Consider the following 16,496-nt stretch of genomic DNA (forward strand, 5'->3'; position numbering starts at 1 on the left):
GCACGTTCTAAGATTCAATGAACAAACAAAAATGATGTCAATCCTCTAGGGATTTCCATTCCTGTCAATGGCATGAATCTTATAGAACTGAGGTGCACCTATAAACTTCGCCAATAATGTTCGCATGGGTGTACTTTAAACTCAATACTACTAACTAACTCATAATGCTTTCTACAATCCCCTCCAAACCCAGGAGAAGAATCTAAAGATGATAAGGGAAGAAGGCTAATCATATTGACTAGGAGCCCATAAAGCATATACATGTTGCTCGTCACCAATGCGACATGTCTGTTTTTGCCCACTCTATATTACATATCATATATAGCCATGTAGTCGTGCCAGAATTGCAAATGGGTAAATGGTTGTGGCGCCACCAACACGAAAGTGGGGCCCTATGGAAGTCAGTTATAGATTTGAAGTTTGGGGAGGCTTGGCAAGGATGGTGCTTGAATGAGGTATGCAGTCCATATGGGGTGGGTTTGTGGAAAAACATTAGAAAAGGCTGGGAGATCTTCCTAAGACATGCACGTATTGGTGCCTTTTTTCTTTTATGAATAAAACTTCTTGATTTCCTATTTAAAAAAAAAAAGAAGTTTGTAAATGACTGGAGACTGAAATGCTCAACATGAACCAAGACACATGGCCATAATGCCTAACATTCATAGGCATTTACCCAACCTTATATTAACACAAATCAAGAATGAAAATTCCTCTTTGCATTCAACAACACCAAAGGACGAAACACTAAACAAAACTAGAAAAAAATAATTCAATCAATAAACGAATATATCATAACAATTATACCTCTGCAACAAAAGAGCAATGTCAGCAGCCTCCGGCGCCTTTCTTTGTTTTTGTTGACCATAAATTTGGCATGACACCACATACGTAAACTTCAAATCTGCTTGTGCCCGTGATTCGGGAGACAACTCATAACCTTGAGCTGTGGAGAAGCCCGATTGAGAATAACCATCCACTGTAGGTTTCACAAAATGTGAGGGGGGTCTCCTTTCCAAATAGAAGATTGGTAAATTCTTAGAATTTCTAAAAGAAAATACCTCCCAGTGGTCTCCTTTCCAAATAACTCTGGAGCATTAAAGCCCTTCTATAATACATCATACCACGCACTATATTTCCAAGACAAAAAGCAAAATATAGAGAAGAAAAAAAAGTATTAATGATGGCATCTAACTCATGAAAAACAAAGACATATAAGTTATAGCAGAACTACACAAGCTTCCAAAAAATCTGATAATAATGGTAAATCTGATATTATTATCAAGTTCTAACCAGTCCTAGCAAGAGTCTGCCCCCGATAAGAAACCCAAAACCGAAGCTCCAAAGAATCACTTGAACTCTCTTGAAGATCCGCATCTCTAGTATCCCCACCTCGGCCAATCCGTTCCAAAAAATTATTCCATTCATCTGAAAAGAAGACATATCTCATTCACATATCATAAAGATAACAGGCAGATATCAACACCAAAGTAAAGAAAGAAAAAGACCCCCCCTCCCCCAAAAAATCCTTTTTTTGATAAGGCAAATATATTATAAGCACAAGGGACACAGCCAAAGTACACAGGATGTATACAAGAGAAAACACCCAACAAAACTTCAAGAAAAGGTTATTCTAATCGAAGAAAATATACATAAGATATGTATTTAATTATCATTGGTTTGAACATCCATAAAAAAAAGTAGGTTTCTAACATTGTCTTGGGACAAAATAGAAAATACAAATCCCTGTATAAAGGACATAAGAGGGGAACTGTTAGGAAAATATAAAGAAGAGGTCAGAAGCTTTTATCTGGTGTTGCATGGTTTAGGTTAGCAGATGTTACAGGTGGACTATTTTGGGTAATCCTGTCGCATGTGTCAATGGACAGCTTTGCTGTCCATAATTAATCTTCTTTCCTTGTTTTACCTTTACGACATTTACTTAGGCTTGTACAGTTAGGATATTGACAGAATATGTAGTTTCCATATTAGGCTAGAATGCTAGAATCACTCGGCAATTAGTTTTCTTTCCATGTATAGTTCTCTTGTAAAGTTCTTATATAATATACAGATCACTCAAAGGCCAGCAATTCGGCTATTCACACAATATTTCGACTCACTTTGACATGGTATCAAGAGCCGGTTGAATTTTCTTTTCTCTCGGTCTCATATTTCGGCGTGAATTTGTTTTTCATCTCCTCGGTTTCGGCTGTCGGCACTTTCTGTATTGTTCTCGGTGAACCCACAGTCCCGGCTTCTTGTTTTCGGCCTCTGGTTTTTGGGTAGGTGCTGTCTGCACCTTCTGTCTCTGGTGTGATCCATTTCGGCAGCTTCTGTCAAGTCTTGGCCTCTCAGATTTTTTCGCATCCTCTGTTTTTTCGGGGTTCGTGTTTCTCGGTCTCTCACTTTGGTCTGTTCCTTTTGTTTTCGCGGCAGTCGCAGCAACGTGGGCATTTTATTCTCGGTTTTGTTGGATATTTTCGGTGGTTCCAGGTCCTTCATTTTTTATTTCGGTCTCCTTTATTTTCTGTGTTTTTTTTTTTTTTTTTTTTTTTTTGCTTTGTCAAGGGATTCATTTATTTGTGATGGACTCTGCACCTATGTGTGTCAAGTTTACGGGCACAAATTACTCTACTTGGGCATTTCAGTTTGAACTTTCTACAAGGGAAAAGATCTTTGGGGGCATATTGATGTCACAGATGTCGCCCAAAAAATCCAATACTGATAAATCCAAAGATCTCGGGGCTTCTCCTTCATGGGCTGTACTTGATGCTCGGATTATGTCTTGACTCCTTGGTTCGGTAGAACCACATATTGTTACAAACTCGCGGGCTCATCGCTCTGCTCAATCCATGTGGAATTACTTGAAGAAGATTTATCATCAAACCAATGATGCTCGTCGCTTTCAATTAGAACATGTGATTGCCATGTTTCAACATGGTAGTCTTTCCATTCAAGACTACTACTCGGCATTTCTGACTCTTTGGCACGAATATACTGATTTGGTTACAGCGGATGTTCCTGTTGCTGCTCGTTCGACCATTCAGACTCTTCATGAGACTAGCCGGCGTGATCAGTTTCTTATGAAACTACGCCACGCCTAGAATATAAATCTGTTCGCTCCTCTCTACTGAACAGATCTCCTGTTCCTTCTCTTGATATTTGTTTTGGTGAGTTACTTCGCGAAGAATAACGTCTTAGTACTCAAGCTATTTTGGAGCAATCTCATGGCAGTTCCGGGATAGCAACTGTGGCTTATGCTGCCCAAGGACGAGGATCCCCTCTGAATTCTAAAAATTTGCAGTGTTTCTGTTACAAGGAATATGGACATATTGCTGCCAATTGTCCTAAGAAATATTGTTCTTATTGGAAGAAGAAGGGTCACATTATCAGAGAATGTCGTATCCGCCCCAAGAATCATCAGGCCCAAGCACTTCAGACTTCTGTTCTTGTTCCTCTAGCAGCAACTTCTATAGCACATGGCTCTTCCTCAGGTGCTTCCTGTGATCTTGCACCTCCTGCAGCAAATTACTGCACATAGAAATGGTGCAACAAATGATAATTTTGGCATTATCTGTAATGGGGTTTCAACATAAAAATTCTACTAAACTCTGGTACGTAGACTCGGGGGCTTCTAACCATATGACGAATACTCCCACTACTTTGTGTCGTGTTCGGCCCTATGCTGGTCAATCTACCATTCAGACTGTCAATGGTAGTTCTTTGCCCATAGCTGCTGTTGGAGATGCCTCTTCTCAATTTACTGATGTGTTTCTTGCTCCTCAACTTTCCACGAATCTTATTTATGTTGGTCAATTAGTTGATAACAATTGTGCTGTTAATTTTTCTGGTGATGGCTGTGTTATGCAGGACCAGGTAACAGGGGAGCCGATCGCGAAGGGACCTAAAGTGGGGCGCTTGTTTCCACTATTTTACCTGTTCCCACATTTTCTCCAGTTTCTTCTATTAAGTCTTTTGCTTGTAATAATGTTCCTGATCTGAGTATGGTGTGGCATCGTCGTTTAGCCCATCCCAATACTCAGATCTTATCTCATGTATTGTACTCTAGTTTTCTTGGTAATAAAGAACGTTCTTCTTTATCTCTTGAGTGTTGATTCTTGCAAACATGGTAAAAGCAAAACTCTTCCATTCCCTTGCATGCTAGTAGAGCTTCTCACTGCTTTGATCTTATCCATAGTGATGTCTGGGGACCTTCACCTGTTAGTTCACACGACAAATTTAAATATTATGCGACTTTCATTGATGATCATAGCAAATTTATTTGGGTCTATTTTCTTCGCTCTAAATCTAAGGTTTTTCGTACTTTCACCGAGTTTTTAGCAAATGTTGCAAATCAATTTTCTGCAACTATTAAGACATTACACACAGATTCTGGTGGTGAATATTTGTCTACTGAGTTTCAGGCATTCTTGGCTTCTAAAGGTATCATTCATCAACGTTGATGTTCTGCTACTCCCCAACAGAATGGAGTAGCCGAACGCAAAAATCGTCATCTTCTTGATGTGGTACGTACTCTCTTGTTAGAATCCTCTGTTCCATCCATGTTCTGGGTCAAGGCTTTGAAACTGCTACTCACTTGATTAATCTTTACCTTCCCAAGTCTTACACATGGAGTCTCCCTATTTCCACTTGTTTGGTACACAACCTAGTTATGATAATCTCCGTATTTTTGATTGTGTATGTTTTGTTCATTTACCTCCTCATGAGCGACATAAATTATTTGCTCAATCTGTTAGATGTGCATTCTTGGGATATAATGTGTGTCAAAAGGGATTTATTTGTTATGATCCTACATTACATCGTACACGCATTTCTAGGAATGTTATTTTCTTTGAAAATCAACATTTCTTTCTTGTGTCCTCTTTGCCCTCTCCTTCTACTGTGGTACTCCCCTCCTCTGAGCAGCGGTTCTCTGATCTTCCTCAAGTCAGCTCTCGCTTTAAACCAGGTATTCTGTATATGAGACGCTCCTGCCCACAGTCTCTTCCGGTGGCTTACTCGATATCTGATCCTACCATGCTCCAGAACCAGTCAGTTACAATACCTCCAATGCCTTTGGTACGTCGCTCTCCTCGAGTGTCGGTACCCCCAGATAGGTATGGGTTTACTTCTTCCAATTCTCGCAATTCTATTTCAGCTCTTACTGCTGCATTGTCCAATTTTGATATTCCTACTTCCTACTCACAAGCTGCCAAGCATGGCTGTTGGCCACAAGCTATGTAGGAAGAAATTGCTGCTCTCGAGGCCAATCACACCTGGGACATTGAGCCATGTCCTCCAACAATTGTTCCTCTAGGCTGCAAATGGGTTTACTCAGTCAAGGTTCGATCTGATGGAAGTTTGGATTGTTACAAAGCTCGGCTTGTTGCACTTGGGAATAATCAGGAATATGGTGTCAATTATGAAGAGACCTTTGCTCCTGTGGCTAAGATGACTATTGTTCGTACGATTCTAGCTCTTGCTGCTTCCAATGATTGGCCACTACATCAGATGGATGTCAAGAATGCTTTTCTCCACGGAGATCTTAAAGAGTGTATTTATATGAAGCCACCCCCGGGTTTGTTTTCTTCTTCGACTTCACATGTGTGTAAGCTTCGTAGCTCCCTTTATGGACTCAAACAAACTCCGAGGGCTTGGTTTGATAAATTTCAAACCACTTTATTACAATTCTCATTCAAGCAGAGCAAGTATGACACTTCCTTGTTTCTTCGGAAATCAGACATGGGTATTGTTGTTCTTTTGGTTTATTTTGATGATATTGTGATTACTGGTTCCGATTCTATTTTACTTGGCCAGCTCAAGACTCATCTCTCCGAGTCCTTTCATATGAAAGATCTTGGGTCTCTCACATATTTTCTCGGTCTTGAGGTGCATCGTAGTCCATATGGTATTTCACTCAATCAACGTAAGTATGCTACTGACCTGGTGGCTACAGGAGGCCACCTCTGTTGATACTCCCATGGAATTGAATGTCAAGCTTCGCAAAGAGGAGGGTGATTTACTTGTTGATTCCAGTTTATACCGTAAGTTGGTAGGTAGTCTTGTCTACCTCACCATTACTAGACTGGATATTTCCTTTGCAGTACAGCAAGTCAGCCAGTTTCTTTAGACCCCTCGTCATCTTCATTTGGCTGCTGTCCGTAGGATCATACGCTATGTTCAGGGCACTTCTGCCAGTGGCTTATTCTTTCCTGTAGGCAATTCTCCTCGCCTTACTGCTTATAGCAACGCTGATTGGGCCGGTTTTGCTGATACACGTCGATCCATCATTGGTTGGTATGTGTTCTTAGGTGATGCATTGATCTCCTGGAAGAGTAAGAAGCAAGACAGAGTCTCTAAGTCATCTACAGAATCTGAGTACCGAGCAATGTCTCTTGCTTGTTCCGAAATTATTTGGCTTCGAGGTTTGCTTGCTGAGCTAGATTTTTCTGAGACTGATCCTACACCTCTACATGCTAATAATACGAGTGCTATTCAGATCACGGCCAATCCTGTCTATCATGAGCGCACGAAGCATATTGAAGTCGACTGTCACTCTATCCGTGAAGCATTTGAAGCTCATGTTATCACTCTTCCACATGTTTCCACTGAACTACAAATTGCTAATATCTTCACCAAAGCTCTCACTCACCATCGACATTGCTTCTTAAGTAGCAAATTGATACTTGTCGATCAACCCACATCAATTTGAGGGGGGCTGATTTGCTGTCCATAATTAATCTTCTTTCCTTCTATTCTTCTTTCCTTATTTTACCTTTACGACATTTACTTAGGCTTGTACAGTTAGGATATTGACAGAATATGTAGTTTCCATATTAGGCTAGAATGGTAGAATCACTCAGCAATTAGTTTTCTTTCCATGTATAGTTCTCTTGTAAAGTTCTTATATAATATACAGATCACTCAAAGGCCAGCAATTCGGCTATTCACACAATATTTCAACATCAACTTGTAAGCCTATTGGGGTGTGCAAGGGGAAGGAGCAACCTATTGAGGTGCTCTAATCAGGTTTTCACGGGAATAATTATTCTTTATATTGTTATCAGCATTGGTAAGATACACACTCTATTGACTATTCTTATAGGAGGAGGTGCCATTTGAGTTAGAGTTTATTGGCATCAGGGCATTATTATTCCAGTTTCCAATTAATTCATTTTCATTGATATTTGAATTTGAAAAAATGTTTTGTACTTCTTTTACATTTATCAGAAATACTTTCCTAATGGGAACAATTATCAGTTGAGAGAGAGAGAGAGAGACCTGGAAAAATCTTCTGAAGATAGAAAAGAATAGAAATTCCATCTTCATTTTCAACCCGCAATTCAGAGGAACTATAGAGAACAGTCTCGCTGTAGTATGGAGTGAAGACACTATTCACAAACAAAAATATTAACACATTACTTTTTATAAGTAACAAAATTCAAATATAATATCTCATATTAGTAAGGAAAATCACCTCCACGAAGATAGAAGTACCTGAAGGGAAGCATTTCACTAACTGGCTTTGCTGCAGGCATGTCCATGAATAACGAATTGGTAAAGAACTCTAATCTTCTTCTTGCTTCAAGATTCTTTGGAACATTAGCTGCAGATTCCTTTACAGTAAGAAGAAGATGCAAGCGCTTCACTTGCTCTATCTGTAGCAACAAACAGGATGAAACTGCCCAGGTAAATGCAGACTGCATTGTAAAAGAATAAGGAGGGAAACGGGGTGCTTCCAGAAATGCTTACAATTTCTGGATCCTTGGGCCATTCTATACTAGAAAAAAGTCGTCCTTCATTTCTTGCTCTCGCCAAAATGTTCCACGTATCAAGCTGCTCCCTGGAGAAATAAAAAAAAAATGTACAAATTTTGAAAAAAGTTCATTCAATTATCTTCTGCATCATTTGACCAATCAAGTACCTCAAATCAGAGGAAAGCAACTCATGTGTGACTACATCATATAGCTCATAAACAGCCTTTGCAGCACCTCTTGCAAGTTCAGGCATTTCATTCCGTATCTGACACAAATCACTTGTTATGAACATAATAACCACCAATCAACACGATATATTTTTGTACAAGTTAAGATAAATTACAAAAGAGTGTCATCTCAGCACAGAATAAGTGTACAAGAGATCCACCAAACAAGCAAAAGGAAAAAGTGCTAGAAATTATTGAAGAGTAGAACAGAAAAAACATCACTATTTAGAACCACCATCCAATGATATAAGAAATCAAGAAAAGCTCCAAACTGGCTTTATGCAATCTTTAAAACTATGCTCATTTCTATCCCTCCAATTACACCAGAATAAATGAGATTGGGTCATTCTCGAAAATAGTGCATACGGAAGGCTACCAAACAACTCTTTCAGACATGCTAAGAGAGCCACCACGCGGGAAAGCATAAACACAATCTATCTCGAATAGGTCAAAGATAATGTCCCGCAAAGTGCTAGCAACTCTGCAATGTAGTAGAAAGAGGTCCACTGTTTCTCTATCCTTAAACATACAACACCGATCGATCACTTGAACTTCCCAATTCCTCACATTATCTAGGGTAAGGATTTTCTACAAAAGTCGTTTTCCAAATGAAGCAAATAACTTTGGGGGGTCTTATTTCTCCAAATAAGCTTCCAAGTGAAAAGGGCCCTATCATGAGCATTCAATACATTGTAAAATGACTATACCTTGAACATTCCTTTACTAGATGGGCATCAAACAATTTTATATTCACCGTTGACTCCCATTCGACTCGAATACCAGTCAAAGAACTATGTGAAGATATCAACCTCCCAGTCATCAGCTTCCTGGACAAAGTTTAGTTACCATTGATGAATCATGCAAGAGTTGGCAGTAATCCACCACATAAGCATCCATAAAATGAGCGATTCTAAAAGTCTGAGAAGGCACCTTTCAAGGATTGATCATCACCACAGAATGCTCTTGAACCCGTCACCCAACACAAATCTAAGAAATCAAAAGCACAAATCTAACAAATCAAAAGCAACCCCCCCCCTCAAAAAAAAAAAAAAAAAAAAACTCCTAATATGTTTTCCAAAGATCAACCCAGAAAGACACATTTGCTTAATGGGAACACCAGCCTCCTCCCAAGCTTCCATTCATGTCCACTAGTACCCTCCAACGTCTCATTTATAGGCAATCATGCCATAGTAATTAAAAAGCTAAATTAAGGAGGATTAAGTTTCCCACCCATAACCCACCTTCTGCAACAAGCAAACAAACCTTGATCCATTTAATAAGATGGAACACAGGCTCTGCCCCGTACATCGCCACAAAAAATATCATCGTAAATTCTCAAGTTGGGTAGGAACTCCCACATGTAGTGGGAAAGGAGACAAATAATAGGCAAGCAAGTTGGATAGCGTGCTCTTGATAAATGTGCTTCTACCTCCCATCGACAAAGTATACTGCTTCCAACTAGCTAATTGATGCTTCATCTTCTCTATAATAAAATGCTAAATAGCTGACTTCAAAGGCGGTTCCCACAGGAATATCAATATAACTAGAAGTCATGTGTAAGGTAAAGATCCTACATCAAAGGATATCTGACAAACTAGCTACATTCTCAACCTTGGCAACTAGAAACAATCGCCACCTAGCATAGGAAAAAGCAATGCAGGTAGAGGAGATGATCATGGCCTGCTTCAAAAATTAAGGTGCATCTACGAACAGGAGACGCTGACGAGAGAAACCCGCCCCCCCACCCCAAGCACCAAAGCAAAGATCATCCTATCCAAAGACTCCATAACAATAATAAAAAGTTGAGGATAAAGAGGCCCCATATTGCAAACCTAGAGAACTTCCAAAGAACCCATAGTAGCAACCCCATTTGCCCCCCAATCTTCACAACAAGTAGATTAAGAATCCCCAAGTATATAGTAGCACCATTTATATATTGGAAACCCCATTTGCCCCCCAAACAGCATCTTCACAACAAGTAGAGTAAGAGTCCCCAAGTATGACATTTACTTTCACGGGAGACCCAAGATACAGGCCATTCCTCCAATATCATCCACTGCTTCAATCGGGACTAACTCTGATTTGGCCATATTAATTTTTAGCCCTGAGAAAGCTTCAAATAAGAACACAAAATGCTACTAGCGGAGCTGATCCGAGTTGGCCTAAAAAAAATTGAGGTATCGTTCACAGAAAGGAGGTAAGATATAAAAAGCTCCTCAATATTCCTGGATCCCACTGCAAATCCTATAATAGTCTCCTATTCACAGAAGCTGACATCATTTGAATCAACTCCCAAGAGCTGTTAGAGAAGCCCGAAGGGATACCATCAATCAAAACAAAGTGCACAGTAGATAAAGGTGTGTTTTTATCACCCTCTTTTTGTGTTCTGTGTTTTGGGTTGTGCGCCCCTGCTTTGATTACCTCACTTATGAAAAAGATTCCGCAATTCACGTGATCATAGCCTTTTCAATGTGGCCAAAATGAATGAATGAAGAAGGGGCCTTCTGGCACTTCTGATCTCAGTTTACTATCGTAACAATCAGTAGCATCGAGAAGCAAGTTAAGAATTTGCCTTCTGTTAATGATTTGCGAGTTGAAAATGACCTGTGACAATACTGATTTGACATTGGTAGCATGAACTTCGGCAGTCACTTTATAAACACCACCTACTAGGCTAATAGGCTAGAAATCGCCCTTGGCTTCTTTGGAATGACAATGACTGTACCATTAAAACTTTTCTCAAAGCTGCCTTTCGAGTGAAACTCGTGATACTTTCATACAACATCCCCACAAAATTTGAATTGTTCTACGTAAAAAATCTGTTAAAATTGCACAAAGTTATTGCAAATAGTCTAAGGATTGGAAGAAACGATGACATCAATGGGTACGGTAAAATTATTTCTTCAATGTGAATTAGCCACCTGATGAAAAAAATCCATACATTTATCCCCTTCTTGACAAAACCACGTTCAAAAATTTTAATGGAATCACTTTGAGTGGTAGTACAGTATTCAACATCACAAAAATTATTTACCAAAAGTAAGAGGCTTACTACTCAAAATGAACTATCACTGACACTTCACATTTTGTAGCAACAATGGGAATGCTTCAATTCAAATTTGAACTACATACAGCCCCAAAAAGGAGAACCAATAAGGTAATGGAAGCAACACAAAGCACCTAAAATGGCATGAAGTGCATGACAATGAAGAAAACATACCTAGCCAAAACTACCACGTTCATGTGGACCAAGTAACAAAATATCACAAAAAGCCACACCAATCATCCAGAAAGCAGTGTGCTAGTGGTAGGCTTATTTGTAGCCTAAATAGACTGATAAGCCATAATCTACTATCACATAAAATGGTCTTATTTTAAATCTAGCCCCCCAACCACACAAAAAAAGTTCATCTTATAGGAGTTGGAATATAATTTCCGTAACATCTCTCAAAAGGATAGATAAATGGGGAAAAAAAAGGAGGTTGCATACTATACTTGAATACTGGTGACAATCTTTTGGATCCTACGAACTTTGTGATTCCAGGAATAAACAAATTATTATAACACAAGTCAAGATAAGGATAAAATTAAAAAAATCAAAAGCACTGCATATCTACAACATACCACATAAAGGCACATTGTACCAATGCATTATACAATGTCCTGATGTTGAACAGAGATCAATATTTGGAATCTTGGCTAAAAACACTCCCTACTGGATATAAATAAGAGATAATATTTATAAAAACTACAACAGATATTCTTATGTTGGCAAGAGAAATTGAAAAAACATTTCCAATACATAAATAACGGAGAAAAAATTATATCTGTAGACAGAAAACAGAGGCATGACCTTAAATGAAGAACGAAGGAAAAAATATTAACCAACTAAATAACCCCCACTCATTCAAAACAAGTAGCAGCAGATATGGTAAACACAATTTGTATATTAGTGCAAGTCCCAGTGGCATTAATTCCAGCAAGCTAAATGATGCACATAGTTACATAACATATACCAGGAGCCCAGTCAACGCCGTAAATCTGGAAAGCACCACTGGAAGCTTCTTAAGCGATAAAGTTATAACAAGTGAACCTTCCAATATACTATTGTTGATCTCACGGAATATCCTCTCCACCCTATCAATGTCACCAATAAAGCACAAAAATATAATTAGAAAACACATTAATGATTACCATATCAATTACAATCAGCAAAGCTTCTAAACTGGATGCATAGAAATTCAAACGAATACTATCATGGAATGTAGAATCTCACCAAAGTCTCCCTTCAACATCAACCAAGGAATGCAAAATTTTTTCAACACTGAAGTAGCACTCCTGAACTGCATATGCCATGTACTCATCCCTACAAATTCTATTCCAAAGATCTGCCTGTGTGTCTTTGCAGTCCAAGGCCAAATCTATTGCCAACAAGATCTGGTAAAAAGAAAAATTATCAGCAGATATATTTTACTGCAATATTCCCACAAGAGTTGATCACCAATAATATAACAGGTAAAATCCACCTTGCTGCTAAGAAGAAACAAAGGCCATTGAACTAATCTTAGACTTCCTGTGTTGCTAGGAATAGATAGTAAGTCCATCTCCCTGAAAGCATTAGAATGATGAAGTTATGTATGAATAATAATTACAACACAAAAACAAATAAGAACATAATGAAGGATTGCAATCACATGTTTCTTCCTTTTTTAAAAGAGCTTTGTCTTGCGATTTACCTATTACTAATATAATCTTCCTCACGCAAACTTTTGATTATATCATTCCAAAATGGAGAAAATATTGCTGCATACGTCTTGTTCATATTCTGAGAATCCTGCAAAAAAAAAAAAACATAAGAATAACATGTAGCCAGACGAGAAGTGTAAAACTTGTATGCCAGATTTATTCAAAAGAAAAAAAATGTCCATTGAAGACAAAAGAACTGAAAAGAACAAAGGGGAAAAAGAAGATTTTATTCAAAAACTTTGGAAATATTGCAACAAAAGGATGTACGGGTATTCTGCGTTGCTTCTTAGAAAAAAATTTAAAAGCCACCAACTAATTCACAGGTAACAGGTACAAACAGAGCCAGTTGTCAAATTTCTGTCATATTTGGGCGGGCATTTTCAATTTCACATGAACTCTGCTAATCAATAGAAAATTATTGTGTGTTCTTTACTTATGCCAAAGGTTTCCCCTAAGTTTTCTTTTGCTTGTTGACCACTAGAAGTTTCTAGTGAAGCTTGTAACTGTTTCTCCTAGATATGTGAAATGGAAAGTCAGCTCCTCTTTATTCATACTTTAGTCTCTCTAACGAAAGTATCCTCTGCGTGCTCACCGTTGCTCTTTAAGAGCCTTTTTCTATCCTTTGAAGCTGCTTCTGGTGGAAAGTGAATTTGGCTAAGTCAGAACTTGATCTTGTAGGTAATGTCTCTAATGTGGATAATTTGGTAACATTTTGGGGTGCAAGGTATCCTCCTTGCCAATCATATATCTTGGCCTCCCTTTGGGTGTCTTTTTCAAGACAATGTCTATTTGGGATGACTGAAAAGATTTGAGTGCCAATTGGCTAGTTGGAAGAAGATGTATTTGCACAAAGGATGTAGGATCACTTCGATCAAGAGTACTCTCTCTAACTGCCTACATATTTCCCCTTTTCGTTTCTCCTGCCCATTAGCATGACTGGTAAAATAGAGAAAGTACGGTGGGACTTCTTTTAGAATGGGCCAGGTGAAGAGTCCAAATTTCATAAATTAAACTAGCCCAAAATGTGCTCTTCGAATTTTTTATGTGGCCTGCCAATTTGAAACTTGTTTTTGCTCAATTATCCTTCTAGTAAAATGAATTGCATTATTAACATGAGAGAAAGACCTTGTGGAAAGTCATGGTGGATTCTAAATTGCTTATGCTCGGGGCAGGTGGTGTTCTAAGGTACATGGTTACAAGGGGTGGGGTCATGGAAAAATATCAGGAGAGGATCAAGGACGTTTTGTAGCCATACAAGAGGTAGGTGATGGCACTAGGATTAGGTTCTGGCATGACTTCTGACACAGTGCCAAGGCCCTCCAGAAAGCTTTTCCAGAGGTGTATAGTGTTGAGTTCAATGGCTAACCTGTTGGAGTTTTCTAATTGCTCCCTCATTGCAACGTTATTATTTTTAGAACAACTTTTTTTTTTTTACTTAAAAAAAATTAGAACCACATTTTTTTAATGGCACTAGGTGTCCGAGAACAAAGTCCCAACTAATGCTGAGGATGCACAGGCCCTCAGCAAAGAGTTTCCTGCAAGTGCATAGAGTAATTCAAGGGGAACTTCCCCCAGTCTGATGGCTCCTATAAATTGTTTGCACCTAAGAGGATTTGAACCTTAAGCATAGAGGGAGCATACCACCAAGACCAAGGCCCTTACCGCTTGAGCCAACCCCTAGGAGTTATTTTTAGAACAACTTATGACTGGGAGGTTGATGCCTTCAAAAGAAAATCTTCAATCTTTTGTACTCTTCTAGATTATATCTTTGAGGTGCAGATAAGATTCCTTGGGCCCCTACTTAGAAAGGGAAATTCACTGTCCAATCTTTCCATAAAATTTTAACTGAAAATAGTAACACCTTCCCTAGAGGAATAATTAATGAACAAAGTCAACTCTAAGAACAGCTTTCTTTGCTTGGACAGCATCCTCAGGGATGATTCTTATCATAAATAAAAAATATCATATAATTGTGACCAATTGGTGCTATATCAGTCGAAATAGCAAACAATTTATAGAACACCTTTTACTCCATTGCAAGATTTCAATCACCTTGTGGAATGACTTTTTCAAAGAAGTTCAGTTGGCTTGGGTTATTCCTAGAAGGTTAGTAGACCTTTTTGCCGATTGGAGAGGGTTTTGTGGCAGCTCACAGATTGCAGTAGAATGAAAGATGGTTCATATTGTCTAGTGTGGTGTATTTTGAGGAAAATGAAAATGCCTGTTCCTTTGGGTAGCTACTATATATTTTCATAGGCTGAGTTTCCTTTATCAAGGCAAAAAGCAACCCATGCCATAGAAGAAATTTCCTAACACATATAGTAAAATAACATACTATCATATGCAAAAGCATTGTAGAAATAACACACCTGAGTTGATTGTCCGTCAAAGGGCATCCTGTAGAAGCACATTGGAAGACATAAATATTTGCAATAAATGATAGAGATGAAAAAAGGACAATAGATATCTCATTGTATTCCTGTACCATTTAGAACAATAGATATCAAATCATAAGTTATGTAGTACATGGTTAAAAAGATGAAAATACTATCTCATTGTATCAATATTATGCCATATAAAATCACAAGATACAAAACTGACCCTGAAACATCATAAGCTTTGAACCATCAATAAACCCCCCCCCCCCCCCCCCCCCCCCTAAAAAAAAAAAAATCTTCTTTTTTAATCGGAATCAAAAGTATACCTGACTGAATCTTCATGAAAAAATACAACTTTTTCACGACCTAAACCCAAAAGTTTATATTTTGCAGGTCTTCTAATGACTGGTTGTACCATATGGCCAAATAAACAACTGTTTAAACTTAATACTATGTTTTTTGGAATGAGAAAAATATTCATTAAAGTGAACCTAGTAAAATCACATTCACCAGAAGATGTTTTGGCTAGTAATACGATAGATAAATTCTTGGATGATCCTGATCTATGTGAAGATAAACTCTCGGACGAGGCAGGGTCTGAAGGGTTTCTTGAAACCATGAAGAATATAACGTTACCTGGTGCAGGTAGCCTCAAACAGTATAAAACATAATCAGTTGGGAGGTACGTGAGCGTATATAATGTCTCTCTGCAAGAAACCAGGGACACCAAAACTCTCTCTTTGCTTATGCCTTTTCGTCTTCCCATTCCAGGCGCTTCTCGCCGGGGAAAATCTTTAGTTTTCTGAGTTTTTTCTTGTTTGTCTATTTCTTAGTAAGGCTAGATGGAGTGTAGACTTTGGGTAGAAGCAAAATTGTTTGTTTTTGTTTTTTTTTTTTTTTATTTTGTTTTTGTTTTCTTTTTATAAGTAAAAAAAGATATTATTAATCCACATAAATAGGCAAAGCCCGAGTACATAGGAAGTATACAAAAAAAGCCTAATTACAAGCTAAGTGCTGCGAAAAGCAGCATAAAAGTCGTTAAAATATGTTCCGTTCCATACAATAGAAGACGCCCAAAGTAGCAAGGTATGATAAAAAAAGTCCCTAAACCCTTCCAGTGTGCGCTCCTTGTCCTCGAAACGACGACTATTCCTCTCATTCCATGTGCAACACATTAGGCAAAGAGGCACCATCCTCCAAATAGCCGCGATCTGCCCGTTACCCCGGATTCCTCTCCAACATGCCAATAACTCTATCCTTTTAGGCATTATCCATGCCATTCCAAGCCTTGTGTGAATATCAACCCATAAAGCGTTAACTACTTCACAATGAAGAAGTAGGTGGTCCACTGATTTGCTGTCATGTTTGCACATAAAGCATCAATCTGTTAA

The 16,496-nt window shown here is 38.5% G+C and overlaps 1 protein-coding gene across 1 annotated transcript in view; it reads right to left on the bottom strand.

Moving 5' to 3' along the window:
• Nucleotides 1-16,496, bottom strand: part of LOC121236887 (callose synthase 10) — a 64,328-nt gene that overhangs the window by 11,519 nt on the left and 36,313 nt on the right. The window contains exons 23-34 of the mRNA XM_041133388.1: nucleotides 15,097-15,124; nucleotides 12,718-12,815; nucleotides 12,508-12,589; nucleotides 12,258-12,418; nucleotides 11,998-12,118; nucleotides 7,922-8,019; nucleotides 7,750-7,840; nucleotides 7,495-7,655; nucleotides 7,279-7,388; nucleotides 1,291-1,425; nucleotides 1,059-1,127; nucleotides 805-970 (exon numbers count right to left, since the gene is read on the bottom strand). Coding sequence (XP_040989322.1) covers nucleotides 805-970; nucleotides 1,059-1,127; nucleotides 1,291-1,425; nucleotides 7,279-7,388; nucleotides 7,495-7,655; nucleotides 7,750-7,840; nucleotides 7,922-8,019; nucleotides 11,998-12,118; nucleotides 12,258-12,418; nucleotides 12,508-12,589; nucleotides 12,718-12,815; nucleotides 15,097-15,124 — 1,320 coding nt within the window. The remainder of the gene's footprint in view (nucleotides 1-804; nucleotides 971-1,058; nucleotides 1,128-1,290; nucleotides 1,426-7,278; nucleotides 7,389-7,494; nucleotides 7,656-7,749; nucleotides 7,841-7,921; nucleotides 8,020-11,997; nucleotides 12,119-12,257; nucleotides 12,419-12,507; nucleotides 12,590-12,717; nucleotides 12,816-15,096; nucleotides 15,125-16,496) is intronic.

This window comes from Juglans microcarpa x Juglans regia, chromosome 6S (assembly GCF_004785595.1).
Source record: "Juglans microcarpa x Juglans regia isolate MS1-56 chromosome 6S, Jm3101_v1.0, whole genome shotgun sequence".
Taxonomy (NCBI): Eukaryota; Viridiplantae; Streptophyta; class Magnoliopsida; order Fagales; family Juglandaceae; genus Juglans; species Juglans microcarpa x Juglans regia.